The 15,796-nt window shown below is 45.0% G+C and overlaps 2 protein-coding genes across 2 annotated transcripts in view; one reads left to right on the top strand and one right to left on the bottom strand.

The window, feature by feature from the left end:
- Positions 1-6,256, bottom strand: part of tdp2 (tyrosyl-DNA phosphodiesterase 2) — a 34,156-nt gene extending 27,900 nt beyond the window's left edge. Inside the window, exon 1 of the mRNA XM_033013506.1 lies at positions 5,863-6,256. Coding sequence (XP_032869397.1) covers positions 5,863-6,120 — 258 coding nt within the window. The 5' untranslated portion in view covers positions 6,121-6,256. The remainder of the gene's footprint in view (positions 1-5,862) is intronic.
- A 1,321-nt stretch (positions 6,257-7,577) lies between these two features.
- On the top strand, positions 7,578-14,549 carry acot13 (acyl-CoA thioesterase 13). The gene is made up of 3 exons (XM_033013492.1): positions 7,578-7,805; positions 10,979-11,163; positions 13,656-14,549. The coding sequence occupies exons 1-3, from the start codon at positions 7,722-7,724 to the stop codon at positions 13,810-13,812; spliced, it is 426 nt and encodes a 141-aa protein (XP_032869383.1). The 5' UTR covers positions 7,578-7,721; the 3' UTR covers positions 13,813-14,549.
- The last annotated feature ends 1,247 nt before the right edge of the window (positions 14,550-15,796 follow it).

Raw genomic sequence — 15,796 nt, 5'->3', positions numbered from 1 at the left:
TAGAGTTGCTGCCAAACATCGCTTACAGCGGAGATTATACGTTCTCCCCATGACCGCGTGGGTTTTCTCGGAGATTTTCAGTCTACTCTCACACTCCAAAGACATACAGGTATGTTGATTAATTGGCTTGGTATATGTGTACATTGTCCCCAGTTTGTGTAGGATAGTGTTAATGTGCAGGGATCACTGGTCGGTGTGGACTCGGTGGGACGTAGGGCCTGTTTCCGGCTGTATCGCTAAATTACACTAAACAGTCATAAAACACAAGATACATGAAACATGAAATTAAAGTGACGAGTGGAAAGGATTGGGGATGTGCAAAGATTTGGGGAGGGAGGGGGGGGGGGGGGGGGGGGGGAGAAGGGGAGTCAGACTATTCCACGACTCAAGGGGGAGGAATTGTACAGTTTGATAGCAACAGGGAAGGAGGATCTCCTGTGGAGTTCTGTCCTGCATCTTGGTGGAACCAGTCTATTGCTGAAGGTACTTCTCAGGTTGACCAGTGTGTCATGGACGTAGGGTTGCCAACTTTCTCACTCCCAAATAAGGGACAAACGGTCAAAATAAGGGACAAATTCCCAACGACAATTCGTTGACCGACTCGGCCGTGGCTGGGTGAATGATGAGTTGGCCTGGGTGCTGCATTACACACAAAGCCCAGCCGGCGGGTCACCCGAGGCGTTTTGGCTCAGGCGCCGGGGGTGCGCGACGTCACGTGCAAAGTCCGGCATCCCATCCAACTCATGAACCGATGATCGGCCATGAGAACGAGTGGTGATGGTGTCGGCGGTAAGCTAAGGTCGGACGGCTGGCTGGGCTACCGAACGGCGAGGCCACAGGCTAGGCGCTGCTGCTGCACACCATGGGCTGCACTACGTCGGGACGGGAAGCGGGGCCGGACGCGACGCTCTGACCCGACAGTCCCTCGACCCGAGTAGCAGCAGTCAAATACGGGACAAGGGCGGTCCCGTACGGGACAAACCAATTTAGCCCAAAATACGGGGTCGCGGCTAATACGGGACAATTGGCAACCCTACATGGAGGGGATGAGCTGAATGGTCCAAGTTTGAGGAGCATCCTCCCCTCCATGCCCACCTCCCGTGAATCCACCTCCGCCTCCGGGACAGAGCCAGCCTTCCTGATGAGCTTGTTAATCTGTTGGCGTCCACAACCTTTTCCCTGCTGCCCCAGCGCACGATAGCGAAGAAGATGGCGCTGGCCACCACCGATTGGTCGAACATCTGCAGCATCTTACTGCAGGCATTGAAGGAGCGGAGCCTTCTTAAAAAGTACAGCCAGATCTTTCCCTTCTTGTAGAGGGCCTTAGCGTTCCTGGACCAATCTAGTTTACTGTCCAGGTAAACTCCAAGGTATTTGTACTCCTTGTTAAAATGCACATCCACACCTGATGGAGACAGGGGACAGGAACTTATAGGTGTCCCTTCTTCCATATTCCAACACTGTTCTCTCACAGTAAACAACAGTCAATGAAACCTAAATCAGGTATAGGTTTATTATTGTCACGTGTACCAAGGTACAGTGAAAGGCTTTGCTTTTCATGCTATCCAAACGGATCAAATAATACTGCACATAAAAATAACGAAGTCAACCTCAAGCATTATAGAACACAAGGGAAGATACTGAGTGCAGAACATAGAATCATGCAGCATGGAAACAGGCTCTTCGGCCCAACTTGCCCCATCTAACCAACTTGCCCCATCTACACTAGTCCAACCTGCCTGTATTTGGCCCATATCTCTGCAAACCTTTCACATTCCATACACCTGACCAAATATTTCTTAAACGTTGTGATAATATCTGCCTCAACTACCTTCTCTGGCAGCCCGTTCTACATGCAAACCACTCTTTGTGTAAAATGGTTGCCCCTCAGGTCCTTATTAAAAAATTTCCTCCCTCACCTTAAACTTATGCCCTCTGGTTCTTGATTCCCCACTCTGGGTAAAAGACGAAGTAAAGTCAACAATCAGTTCCTTGGTTTCATTGACATTGAGCAAGATTATTGTTCTGGCGCCAACCAATCAGAGGATCACTCTCCCTCCTACACTCCGACTCGGCAATATTGTAATTTGTCCAACAACGGTGGTGTCATAACCGTTCCAGAGCATAACAGTTCAAGAGAAAAAGTCCAATGTCCGCAATGATGTAGTTTGGAAATTGTAGATGGAGTCAATGTTGAGGAGTCTGGTCTGTATGATGGACTGGACTACACCCACAACTGCGCCATTTCTTGCGGCCTTGGACAGAGCTGTTCCCATACCATGCTGTGATTCAACCCAGCAGTATGTTTTCTACAGCGCATTGCAACACTGCACCTCTCTCAGTAACTAGAACTCTAACACTCAATGCAAATACCATATTAATTAATTAATAGCAACCCGTTAAATCATATACATGTGTGTAGATGTGTTAAATGCTGCTATATTGTTACAGAATGGCCTATAATACTGCTATATTATATCCAGAATGGATATAACACAATTATATCCGTTGCATGCATAAAAGTTAATGAGGAGGATGCTTTGAGGAGAGGTTTAAGGGTGACACTAGAGACTACAGATGCTGGAATCTTGAGCAAAAAAGAAAGTGCTGGAGGAAGTCTGCTTGACCCACAGAGTTCCTCCAGCACTTTACATTTTGTTAATAAATTGCCATGTTTAAGTAAGTAAGTAAGTTTATTGGCCAAGTATTCACATGCAAGGAATTTGCCTTGGTGCTCCGCCCACAAGTAACAACATAACATACAGTGACAGTTACGAATGACTCAGAAAACACTAAACATTAATAATAATAAAACATTAATGATAAAACACCATTGATCAAGCATGTGAACCAACAAAATACCAGATCAAAGGGGGGGGCTATAGATTTTTGGCTGTTGAGTAGAGCTACTAATTGTGGATAAAAGCTGTTTTTATGTCTGGCTGTGGCAGCTTTGACAGTCCGGAGTCGCCTTCCAGAGGGAAGTGATTCAAAGAGTTTGTGGGCAGGGTGAGAGGGTTCAGAGGTGATCTTGCCCGCTCGCTTCCTGGCCCTTGCAGTGTACAGTTCATCAATGGAGGGAAGGTTGCAGCTAATAACCTTCTCTGCTGATCGGACGATTCGCTGCAGCCTCCAGGTGTCATGCTTGGTGGCTGAGCCAAACCAGACCATGATGGAGAGGTGAGGACAGACTCCACCGTGTAAAATTGGACCATCATTGCCTGTGGCAGATTGTGCTTCCTCAGCTGCAGTACGAAGTGCATCCTCTGTTGTGTCTTTTTGACTGTGGAGTTGATGGTAGCCCCCCATTTAAGGTCCTTGGAGATAATGGTTCCCAGGAACTTAAAAGACTCCACAGATGTGACGGTGGTGTTGTTGATGGTGAGTGGGGTGAGGGGAGGGGGTGCTATCCTAAAGTCTACAATCAATTCCACTGTCTTTAGTGCTTTCAAACCAATGTTATAAATGGTGGCCGACTAGGAAAAGGGGAGATGCAGCGAGACCTGGGTGTCATGGTACACCAGTCATTGAAAGTAGGCATGCAGGTGCAGCAGGCAGTGAAGAAAGCGAATGGTATGTTAGCTTTCATAGCAAAAGGATTTGAGTATAGGAGCAGGGAGGTTCTACTGCAGTTGTACAGGGTCTTGGTGAGACCACACCTGGAGTATTGCGTACAGTTTTGGTCTCCAAATCTGAGGAAGGACATTATTGCCATAGAGGGAGTGCAGAGAAGGTTCACCAGACTGATTCCTGGGATGTCAGGACTGTCTTATGAAGAAAGACTGGATAGACTTGGTTTATACTCTCTAGAATTTAGGAGATTGAGAGGGGATCTTATAGAAACTTACAAAATTCTTAAGGGGTTGGACAGGCTAGATGCAGGAAGATTGCTCCCGATGTTGGGGAAGTCCAGGACAAGGGGTCACAGCTTAAGGATAAGGGGGAAATCCTTTAAAACCGAGATGAGAAGAACTTTTTTCACACAGAGAGTGGTGAATCTCTGGAACTCTCTGCCACAGAGGGTAGTCGAGGCCAGTTCATTGGCTATATTTAAGAGGGAGTTAGATGTGGCCCTTGTGGCTAAGGGGATCAGAGGGTATGGAGAGAAGGCAGGTACGGGATACTGAGTTGGATGATCAGCCATGATCATATTGAATGGCGGTGCAGGCTCGAAGGGCCGAATGGCCTACTCCTGCACCTAATTTCTATGTTTCTATGTTTGAGTTCTCCAATTTCAAGTATTACCCCCTCCCACCCTTTCCCCTGCCTTCCTCCATCCCAATGTACACACATCTCCCCATCATCTACCACCACTCAGTCGCCCTGCTCCTTTCCCCTCTTCCATGCACGGTGTGGGCAAGTTGGGCCGAAGGGCCTGTTTTCACACTATATCATAGAAACATAGAAAATATGTGCAGGAGTAGGCCATTCGGCCCTTCGAGCCTGCACCGCCATTCAATATGATCATGGCTGATCATCCGAGTCATTCTATGACTCTTCTATAACTCTACCCCTCAAGTCCGACATTTCCACTCATATTATATTCCACTCACTTCCCCTTCTTCCTGTTCCTTTGCAGTGTTGCATACATTTCCTTAAATGGGAGATAGACACAATGTGCTGGAGAGGCAGCATCCCTGGAGGAGGAGTTGATGACGTTTTCGCGACGAGATACTTCTTCAGACCGAGTCGGGAGAAAGGGAAAGGAGAGATATAGACGGTGATGTCGAGAGATATAGACTTTCCTTCATTAGCCAAGACACAGACCATGAAAGCAGGGAGGTTATGCCAGAATCGTATGCAATAACAACTGAGCTATAGTTTGAGTACTGCATACCACACCTATCCATGGCCTATGCATTCCCTCCAGAGATCCTGCCTGACCCACAGAGTTACTCCAGCACTTTCTGCACTGTTCTGTGCTCCCTCTCCATTTCGCCCCACAGATGCTGCCTGACCCGCTCAGATTTGCCAGCTGTTTGAATTTTTTTGTGCTCCAGATCCCAGCATTCAAGGAATAGATCTGATAGATGCACTGAGCAACTTGCCCAGAGTAGGTGAATTGAGGACCAAAGGACACAGGTTTAAGGTGAAGGGGAAAAGATTTAATAGGAATCTGAGGGGTAACTTTTTCCACACAAAGAGTGGTGGGTGTATGAAACAAGCTGCCAGAGGAGGTAGTTGAGACGGGGACTGTCCCAATATTTAAGAAACAGTTAGACTGGTACATGGATAGGAAAGGTTTGTAGGGATATGGGCCAAAAGCAGGTAGTGTAGCTGGGACATGTTGGCGGGTAATGGCAAGTTGGGTCATAGGGCCTGTTTCCACGTTGTATCACTCTATGACTATATTATACCTCCACCATGCATGAATGCTTCAAAATCAAGTCAAGTCGAGATTTATTGCCATATGCTCAAGCATGAGCAAGTTACATAGAAACATAGAAAATAGGTGCAGAATAGGCCACTCGGTCCTTCGAGCCAGCACCACCATTCAATATAATTAGTACCCTGTTCCTGTTTTTTCCCCAATATCCCTTGATTCCGCTAGCCCCACAAGCTAAATCTAACTCTCTCTTGAAAACATCCAGTGAATTGGCCTCCAGTGGCAGAGAATTCCACAGACTCACAACTCTCTGGGTGGAAAAAGTTTTTCCTCATCTCAGTCCTAAATGGCCTATCACTTATTCTTATACTGTGACCCCTGGTTCCGGACTCCCCCAGCATGGGGAACATTTTTCCTACAGTTACAGGAGTTGCAGTAAGAGTGAAAATCTAGCAGGCAAGCAGGATGCTTTATCCAACCACCCCCATTTGAAGGCCACCAACTTCCACCGCTTCTACCCAGTGCTTGGTACCTACTTCCAGCAGCCACTGGTTTTCCTCCAGGATGCAACGAGCAGCAGCCTGGTCCATGCCGGTCACCTGGGCGAATTCGGCGCAGAGACTCTCACGGCCGCGGCGCAACGCTTCCCCCTCGCCATCGACCTGAGGCCCGGGACTCTTGTACTGAGGCTGCTCCATAACATGCAGCGGCTCTCCAGCTCCGCAGACACTCGCCAGCTCCGGCTCCCCGTCCGCCGCCGCCGCTGCCGCTGCTCCTGCTGCTGCTGCTTCCATCCCTCGCTACACTCCGCTCCGCCCCGGCTCTCCGGCTCCAACACCCACGACCAAAGATACTAGAGCACTTTCTTTTTTGCTCAAGATTCTATGGTCTTTGCCCGCGACCAGGTTGCTCAGTGCTCAGCAGCGCCTCGTCCAAAGCGGGAATCACTGAGAATTACCCAACTATCAAGGGTCAAGAGTCAAGTGTGTTTAATTGTTAAATGTGGCGAAACGGAGCAAGAAAAGTCTTGCTTGCAGCAGCATAATGGCTGTATGTATATATATGTATATATATTTGTGAGAATGTGTATATATACACACACTTAACCATTTATCTCTATATATAATAGATCACAAATAATATATTTATCATATCTATATAGATCATATATATACACACAATTTTGTTTCTCTCGTTTATTACATTGTTTAAAGTGTACTATGTTTACATATTCTGTTGTGCTGCTGTAAGTAAGAATTTCAGTGTTCTATCAGGGACATATGACATTAAAACACGCTTGATTCTTGACTCTTGAACATAATTTTTTTTAAACCCAAATAAATCCAAAGTTCGACACAAAGTGCTGGAGTAACTCAACGGGGCAGTGTGATACAGTGTGGAAACAGGCCCAACTTTCCCCACACTGGCCAACATGTCCCAGCTACACTCGTCCCACCTGCCTGCGTTTGCCCCATATCCCCTCCAATCCATGTACTTGTCTAACTGTTTCTTGAACGTTGGGATCTTTGGTTGGGATAGTCCCTGCCTCAACTACGTCCTCTGACAGCGTGTTCCATACACCCACCACCCTTTGTATGAATCTGTTTGCATCTCTGGAGAAAATGGAAAGGTGATATTTCGGGAGGAGACCTTTCTTCTTTGAACGTGAAATGCCACCTAATAATTTTCTCCAGGGATGCTCCACTGAGTAACTCCAGCATTTTGTGTCTATCCCTGGTATAAACCAGCATCTGCTGTTACTTTTTAATTGAAGGTAGGCACAAAAAGCTGGAGTAACTCAGCAGGACAGGCAGCATCTCTGGAGAGAAGAAATGGGTGACGTTTCGGGTCGAGACCCTTCTTCAGACTAGTTAGGGATAAGGGAAACGAGATATAGACGGTGATGTGGAGAGATTTAAAAAAACTATAAATGAAAGATATGCAAAAAAAAGTAAAGGAAACTGGCCATTGTTATCTTTTTTGGGTGAAAGCGTGAAGCTGGTGCGACTTGGGTGGGGGAGGGATAGAGAGTGAATGCCGGGGCTACTTGAAGTTAGAGACATCTTTTTTAATTACTCCATTTCCACAGACTTGACTGGCTGAGTTCTTGCAGAGTTTCTATTTGTGTATCCGTTTCCAGCATCTACAGTTTTATTTGCACAGTAGCTGTAACGATAACAGTTTCTCTTTGCACAGATGAATGATTGCAGCATCTTATGTTTCTCTGAGTGAAGCGTGGGGGGTTTCTCTGCAACAGAGGGCGTGTTGTATAATCTGGGGACAAGTCAATCACCGTGAGTGTGCGTCCCGGATTCTCATCTGCTGCAGGAAGAGGTTTGTTGCAACCCCTGATCACCTTCCCCGGCAAACAGCAGCCCGAACCAAATATCTGCCCATGGCTGGGTCGTCTTTGAACGCTCTCCGACAGGTCGTCCGGGGTTTGACGGGAGGAACCGGCTTCGATCGAATCTTGAATAAGGTGAAATGCTGACGGCCCTGTGCCAGCAGTGAGCATGCAAACATCACCAGCATTTACTCAAGGGCATTGCAAGAAACTCCACTCCACTCCACTACATACGCCGAATGTCTGCAAAGAAAGCTCGACTTTGCATTTATGCTTTCATACTTTAAAAAAAAATCAAAATATTGTTCATAGTTGTCAAGGCAGTTGCTCCGCCTGCTCTAAACTGCTAAGGGAATTTCTGCAAGGTGAGAGATTGGCCTTTCTTCCAACCTCACACCTATCGTTCTTTTAGCTGGTAATGGACACTAAACGCTGGAGTAACTCAGCGGGACAGGCAGCATCTCTGGAGGGAAGGAATGGGTCGGGTAGCGACCCTTCTTCAGACTCTTATTCTTTTATCTGGCTTTTTGTTCCAACCATCTGCCTGTCAAAGGTACACAAAATTGCTGGGGGAACTCAGCGGGTGCAGCAGCATCTATGGAGCGAAGGAAATAGGCGACGTTTCGGGCCGAAACCCTTCTTCAGACTTCAGGTTTCGGCCCGAAACGTCGCCTATTTCCTTCGCTCCATAGATGATGCTGCACCCGCTGAGTTCCCCCAGCAATTTTGTGTACCTTCGATATTCCAGCATCTGCAGTTCCCTTTTGAACACATCTGCCTGTCAATATGGGCCTCGCCTGTGTCGACATATTGCCTGCCACGCTTTATCCTGCCTCCCCTTTTCCAGCTTACTTCTCCCCAAAGATTAGTTCCTCTATAATCCCCCCCGCCCCAAACAATCACTGAAGAAAGGTCACCTATCCATGTTCTCCAAATATGCTGTCTGCCCTACTGAGTTACTCCTGCACTTTGTATAGGGGGGTTGCACGAAAGGTCACTGGGTCATAGGGCTCGACGCACGGAGCCGCTAAATCCATCTGGAGGACATCCGTCACTTCTGGTATATGTTATTAATACAAGAAACGCGTACTTTCCTACCTGTTAAAAAACGCCAAAATTTTGAATTTTTGCGCTGAAACAAATTGTGGGAGTCGGGGTGACCGTGAGAGACATGTACCCAACTTTAGAATTACAAACGTGAAGCGAAATGAAGGTATAGAGAAGCGAGAACTGAAGGGACTACAGCAGCTAAAGTGCTTGGTAAACATTGAAAATATTGGGAATTATCGCGTTTGCTCACTGCATTCCATCAAGTAAGGCATTATTTGTGTTTTTTCTTGATTCCTTTGGTATCTAAAAAATCTCTGAAGTGATAAATCTGGCTGTAAATTTTTCTTCAGATGCGTTTTCATTTTGTATGTAAAAACCCACTTGGGAACCATGGGCGATTTAAAAAAATTACAGCCAGATTTATCACTTCTGAAACGTTTTAGATGCCAAAGGAATCAAGAAAAAACACCTTAGTTGATGAAATGCAGTGAGCAAACGGCCAATGTTCTCCAAGCACTCTGGCTGTTGTTGTCCCTTCAGCTCTCACTTCTATCTACCGTCATTTCTCCTCACTTTCGGAATTCTGAAGTAGGCTAAATGTCTCACACGCTTATCCCAATTTCCATAATTATTTACAGCGCAAAAATTGACAATTTCAGCGGGTTTTAACGGGCCCACTAAGCTGGAAACAATGGTAAGTGCCTACCTGCAGTTCATCGCGTGTACTCCATTTGGAGTAGTGTAGCAACAGTACGGGTCGTGGGTCGTGACCCGACTGCCGTGAAACCTCCCTATATTAACCAGCATCTGCAGCTCTTAGTTTCAAGATATTTTACTAAAACGTGAACATGGATCCGGTTCTTTTGACGTCCATAATCATCCATTTATTTGATACCATATTTAAAAACATGGTTTCAGTGTTGAAAGCACTAAACATGACAATTTATTAGTAGAAAGACACCAAATAAATGTTGGAGTAGCTCTGGAGGACATCTTGGTCGGCATGGGTGAGTTGGGCCAAAGGGCCTGTGTCCGTGCTGAATGACTCTCTGCAATAGAAACATAGAAAATAGGTGCAGGAGTAGGCCATTTGGCCCTTCGAGCCAGCACTGCCATTCAATATGATCTTGGCTGATCATCCAAAATCATTATCCCGTTTCTTCTATCTCCCCATACCCCTTGATTACGTTAGCACTAAGAGCTAAATCTAACTCACTTGAAAACATCTAGTGATGTTTCATGTGTGTATATATTTATATTACGGTATATGGACACACTGATCTGTTTTGTAGTAAATGTCTACTATGTTCCGTGTGCTGAAGTAAAACAAGAATTTCATTATCCTATCAGGGACGCATGACAATAAACTCACTTGAACTTGAATTAACCTCCACTGCCATCTGTGGTAGAGAATTCCTCAGATTCACAGCTTTCTGGGTGAATCCAGTGAATTGGCCTCCACTGCCTTCTGTGGCAGAGAATTCCACAGATTCACAACTCTCTGGGTGAAAAGATTTTTCTTCATCTCAGTCCTAAATGGCTTACACCTTATTCTTAAAGTGTGACCCCCCTGGTTCTGGACTCCCACAACATCGAGAACATTTTTCCTGCATCAAGCCTGTCCAATCCCTTAAGAATAATATATGTTTCTATAAGATACCCTCTCATCCTTCTAAATTCCAGTGAATACAAGCCGAGTCGATACATTCTTTCATCATACATCAGTCCGGTCATCCCGGGAATTACCCTGGTAAACTTACACCTCACTCGATTGTGTTCCAACAGTATCCAAAGCCTTTCTCTCCAAGCCGGTAAAACTGGAACCATCCTCCAAGTAATATATTAACAGCTGCAAAATGTTAGGCTGCATCTCCCACAAGCAGCCAAAGCAGGTAGTTCTTATCCTGAGGATGATCATAGTATCTCTTAACCAGTCAGTCACCAAGATTGGAATTTCCTCTGATTTGAATGTTGCATTTTTTATTTTCTTGTATTTCACCCCACTTCCTACTTCACTGTCAACCATTCAGGGACTCATTACTCACGGATTAATTTTTCAAACACACTCCTTAACAGCCACCAATTACTATCACAAAAATTTCAGAAATCTCAGGCCACCTTAAGACCATCCCACATTTGTACTAAAATCTCCTTTTTAACAACACTTTCTATTCTAAGAACAGCACTCACATTATTTAGTATAGGCACGGTATATTTTAAAAGTCAGTGTAATGAAATTGCAATTTTCCTTTTTCTAGATGGCTGTTGTTTCAGCCAGTCCGGGGAAACTCATCTGTGAAATGAGAGTGGAAGAGGAACATGTGAATCGTGCAGGCAACCTGCATGGTGGACTGACAGCTACTCTAATTGATGTGGTATCAACGACGGCTTTAATTAACACGGAACGGGCATTACCGGGAGTTAGTGTAGACATGAATATAACGTAAGTTCAAGTTTTAGTACCTTGGAAAACTTAACCATACTGTGCTTGATTCTGCACAAACAGAACAGAAAAATAGATGCACAATTAGGTTCGGAGTGGCACAGCGGTAGAGTTGCTGCCTTGCAGCTCCAGAGACCCGGGTTCGATCTTGACTACGGGTGCTGTTTGTATAGAGTTTGTACGTTCTCCCCTGTGACCGTGTGGGTTTTCTCCAAGTGCTCCGGTTCCCTCCCATACTCCAAAGATGTACATGTTTGCAAGTTAATTGGCTTCTGTGATATGTAAATTGTCCCTAGTGTGTAGGATAGTGCTAGTTTACAGGATGATCACTGGTCGGCATGGACTCGGTGAGCTGTAGGGCCTATTTCCATGCTGTATCTTTCTAAAGTAAAAGTCTAAACTAAATTCACTGCAAATGATTTATAGCATCCACATATATATTGCTTTCAAGTCCAAGACGTGGTTGCGAACTCTGTTCATTTACGGCGTATTTATCAGTGGCATAGAAGAGAGCATTCTGGCCTTATTTGTCAGTGTAAGCTTCTTGAGAGATTTATCAAATTAGTCACAATACTAATGTGGAAAAGTGCCAGTTGAAAAGCAGTGCCTGAAGAAGCGTCCAGACCCAAAATGTCACCCATCCATGTTCTCCAGGGATGCTGCCTGACCCCCTGGGTTACTCCAGCATTTTATGTCTCCTTGTTAAACCAGCATCGCAGTTCCTTGTTTGTACATGTCTTAAATGTTGTCCTCCGAATAGTGCTCTGGCCTGTTTTGCAGCAAGCAGTTCCTTGGTGCTACATTGAATGTGTCAGGCCAGACTGTGTGCTCATATCTCAGGTCTCAGTTTTGAAATGAACCTACCACATTTCAAGAGGAAACAGAAGGAACTGAATCTGAAGTGTGAAAACGCACACCTCCAGATTCAGGGACAATTTCTTCCCATATATAACCATATAACCATATAACAATTACAGCACGGAAACAGGCCATCTCGACCCTTCTAGTCCGTGCCGAACACATAATCTCCCCTAGTCCCATATACCTGCGCTCAGACCATAACCCTCCATTCCTTTCCCATCCATATAACTATCCAATTTATTTTTAAATGATAAAAACGAACCTGCCTCCACCACCAGTCAGCTGCTATCAGCTGACTGAATCATCCCACCACAACCCGAGAGCTGTGCTGAACTACTATCTACCTCATTGGTGACCCTCGGTCTATCCTTGATCAGACTTTACTGGCTTAACCTTGCACTAAACGTTATTCCCTTATCATGTATCTACATACTGTAAATGGCTAAAATTGGAATCATGTATTGTCTCTCTGATGACTGGAGAGCAAGCAACAAAAAACTTTCACTGTACCTCGATATGTTTGACAATAAACTAAACTGAACAGATGTTGAAATCTTGAGCAAAACACTTTTCAAGTTAGGCATGAGTATGACCAACAGCCATGAGCTAACAATCATTGTTAACCTGGCATATATTTGCCTTCCAAGTCAATACTATGTGGAGATTGGCTACTTCCATATTGATCAAGAACAACAGGTATATTATCAACCAAAGTTCAATCCCCGGAGTAACCTTGCTGAAAATACAAATGAGTAAGACTATAAGAACTGTGTAGGAAAGAACTGCAAATGCTGGTATAATGGCAGTTTTTACAACGTTCTCAAAGTCCAACCGATAGCCATTAATTATCAGAGATGATTTGGAGGTATAGCCTAACGCACTCACGACACACATAAGACAGCAAAGATGAATCTTCCGGACGTCATTTCTTGATTAATTGCTTTTTTTATTGAAGTAACACAAAACAAAGAAATAACTCATAACTTTCCGTTCTTAATCGCTGTTCCATTCATATCATATAAATCACATAAAAGCTTCTTCTTATAAAGGTATGACATCTCGTAACGTGTGTGCCGTGATCATGGTAGAAAACTGTTTCCCCTCATTCTCCAACACCAAACTGAAACTTCTAATCTGAGAGCCTGCGCCAGCCACCTCTAACAAAACAACACACCCCTACTACGTATCAAATCCCACCTACAAAAGTACAGGCAGATAAAAACTAAAACTAAAAATATCAGACATGATAATAATACTGACTTAAGCTTCATGGCTCCCACAGCTGGTTTAAATCGAAGGTAGACACAAAATGCTGGAGTAACTCAGCAAATCACGCAGCATCTCTGGAGAGAAGGAATGGGTGACGTTTCGGGTTGAGATTCTTCTTCAGACTGGAACTACTGATGCTGGTTCTATATCTCTCCACATCATTGTTTATATCTCTTGTTTCCCTTTCCCCTGACTAGTCAGAAGAAGGGTACCGACCCGAAAGGTCACCCATTCCTTCTCTCCAGAGATGCTGCCTGACCCACTGAGTCACTCCAGCATGTTGTGTCTATCTGCAGTTCATTGCTATGCAATTACTTTCTTGACGGCTGCAAATGTAGTGTGTCACCTGTTACTCCTTTCAGGTACATGAATGCAGCAAAACTGGGAGAGGACATTATCATAACAGCTCAGGTGTTGAAGGAAGGTAAATCACTTGCCTTTACCACTGTGGACGTGACAAGCAAAGTAACAGGGAGACTCTTGGCTCAAGGACGGCACACCAAGCATCTCGGCACTTAACAAAGGTTAAGTTCACAGTGAGAGGAGCAGAATTAGGCCATTCGGCTTATCAAGTCTACTCTGCCATTCAATCATGGCTGATCTATCTTTCCCTCTTAACCCCATTCTCCTGCCCCATAACCCATGACACCCGTACTGATTTAGAATCTATTTTTGGCTTAAAAATACCCATTGACTTGGCTTCCACAGCCTTCAAGGAATTGCACAGATTCACCACCCTGACTAAAGAAATTCCTCCCCATCTCCTTCCTAAAGGAATGTCCTTTAATTCTGAGACTGTGCCCTGTGGTTCTAGACCAGGGGTCGGCAAACTGGTTCTGCTTAGGGGCCAGGACACATGTCTGTGAGCGGATGGCGGGCCAGATCTATCATGTGTACATATGGATCCTGCCCTGGATGGCAGACAACAAATCACGTGTTAATAGAAGGTGCGCGGCCGCACGCCAGATGCGGTACAGCCAGAGCTCGGCGCTCGGCAGGCCAGATGATTACATGGAAAAAATCTGCCTGCGGGCCGGATGATTTCAGGTTACGGGCCGCATTCGGCCCGGGAGCCGTAGATTGCCGACCCCTGTCCTAGACTCTCCCACTAGTGGAAACATCCTCTCCACATCCATCCTATCCAGGCCTTTCACTGCAACAATGAAACATTGTTTCAATGTAAACTATTTTTGTATGATGGAATTTACTGTATGTGTGGAAAATGTAACAAATTAAATAATTTTATTTCAAATTTTGTAGATTGTACTTTTAATTCAATTACCAGGAGTCTGTCGTTAGTTTGCCTTAAAATTAAAACATGAACTGCAGACCGAATTCCTTTACAAAAAAACTGTCAGATGGTTCTCTGTAGTAATATTTCAATACACTAAGATGCTTTAAATCAGACAAGGCATTTGAGGTATATGAAGAAAGCAGGAAAGAACTCAAGGCATGAATTATGAGCCCAGGAAGGAGCCATGAGATATCATTGGCAAGTCAGATTAAAGAGAATCCCAAGACATTTTATCCATACATTTAAAATGAGGGTAACATGGGAAGGCATAGAATTACACAAGGATAAAGGAGGGAATTTAGGGATGAAGTCAGAGGATGTAGGTGAGGTACAAAATGAGTACCTGTACTTAATATCAGGTTTCACAAAGGAGCATGGTGTGGGGAATACTAATATCCTGGGGAATTTTGAGATCAGGAAGGTGGTGATGTTAGATCTCTTGAAGAGAATGTATTCATTAGTGACAGCAGAGCTGTGCCAGTAGGTCATATCGTGTCGAATTTGATCAAGCTATTTTTTTAAGGTGTAAGATTGATGAAAGTAGGGCAGTGAATGTTATCTATGTGAGTTGGCGTGACGCTTTGTGGTGCAGCGGTAGTTGCAGCCCTGCAGCAATACAGCAATACAGCTTGCAGCGCCAGATACCCGGGTTCGATCCCGGCTGTGGGTGCTGTCTGTACAGTTTGTAGGTTCGCCCCGTGACCGCATGGGTTTTCTCCGAGGTCTTCAGTTTCCTATCAAATTCCAAAGATGTACTGGTTTGTATGTTAATTGCCTTGGTATAAATGTAAATTGTCCCTAGTATGTGTAGGATAATGTTAATGTGCGGGGATCACTGGTCAGCGCAGACTCGGTGGGCCAAAGAGCCTGTTTCCTGCGCTGTATCGCTGAAAGAAACTAAAATTTGACAAGGTCCCACACGGTAGGTGATCCAGAAGATTAAGATGCATAGGTTCCATGGTGACTTGGATTGAGAAACAGCCTCTCCATAGAAGGTAATGGGTAGACCTGGTTGGGTGTCATTCTGGCTAGAGATCTGTGATCAGTGGTGTTCCACAAGAATCAGTGCTGGGATCTGGGTTGTTTGTGATACAAATAAATTACTTGGATGAAAGTGTAGATGGGTTGGATAGTAAGTTTGCAGATGATACCAACATTGGTGGAGTTGCAGATAGTGAAGAAAGCTGAGGATACAGCAAGATATAGATC

This window comes from Amblyraja radiata, chromosome 2, assembly GCF_010909765.2.
Source record: "Amblyraja radiata isolate CabotCenter1 chromosome 2, sAmbRad1.1.pri, whole genome shotgun sequence".
NCBI lineage: Eukaryota > Metazoa > Chordata > Chondrichthyes > Rajiformes > Rajidae > Amblyraja > Amblyraja radiata.
Note: the sequence above shows the minus strand (reverse complement) of the source record. Positions and strands in the feature narration are given on the sequence as shown.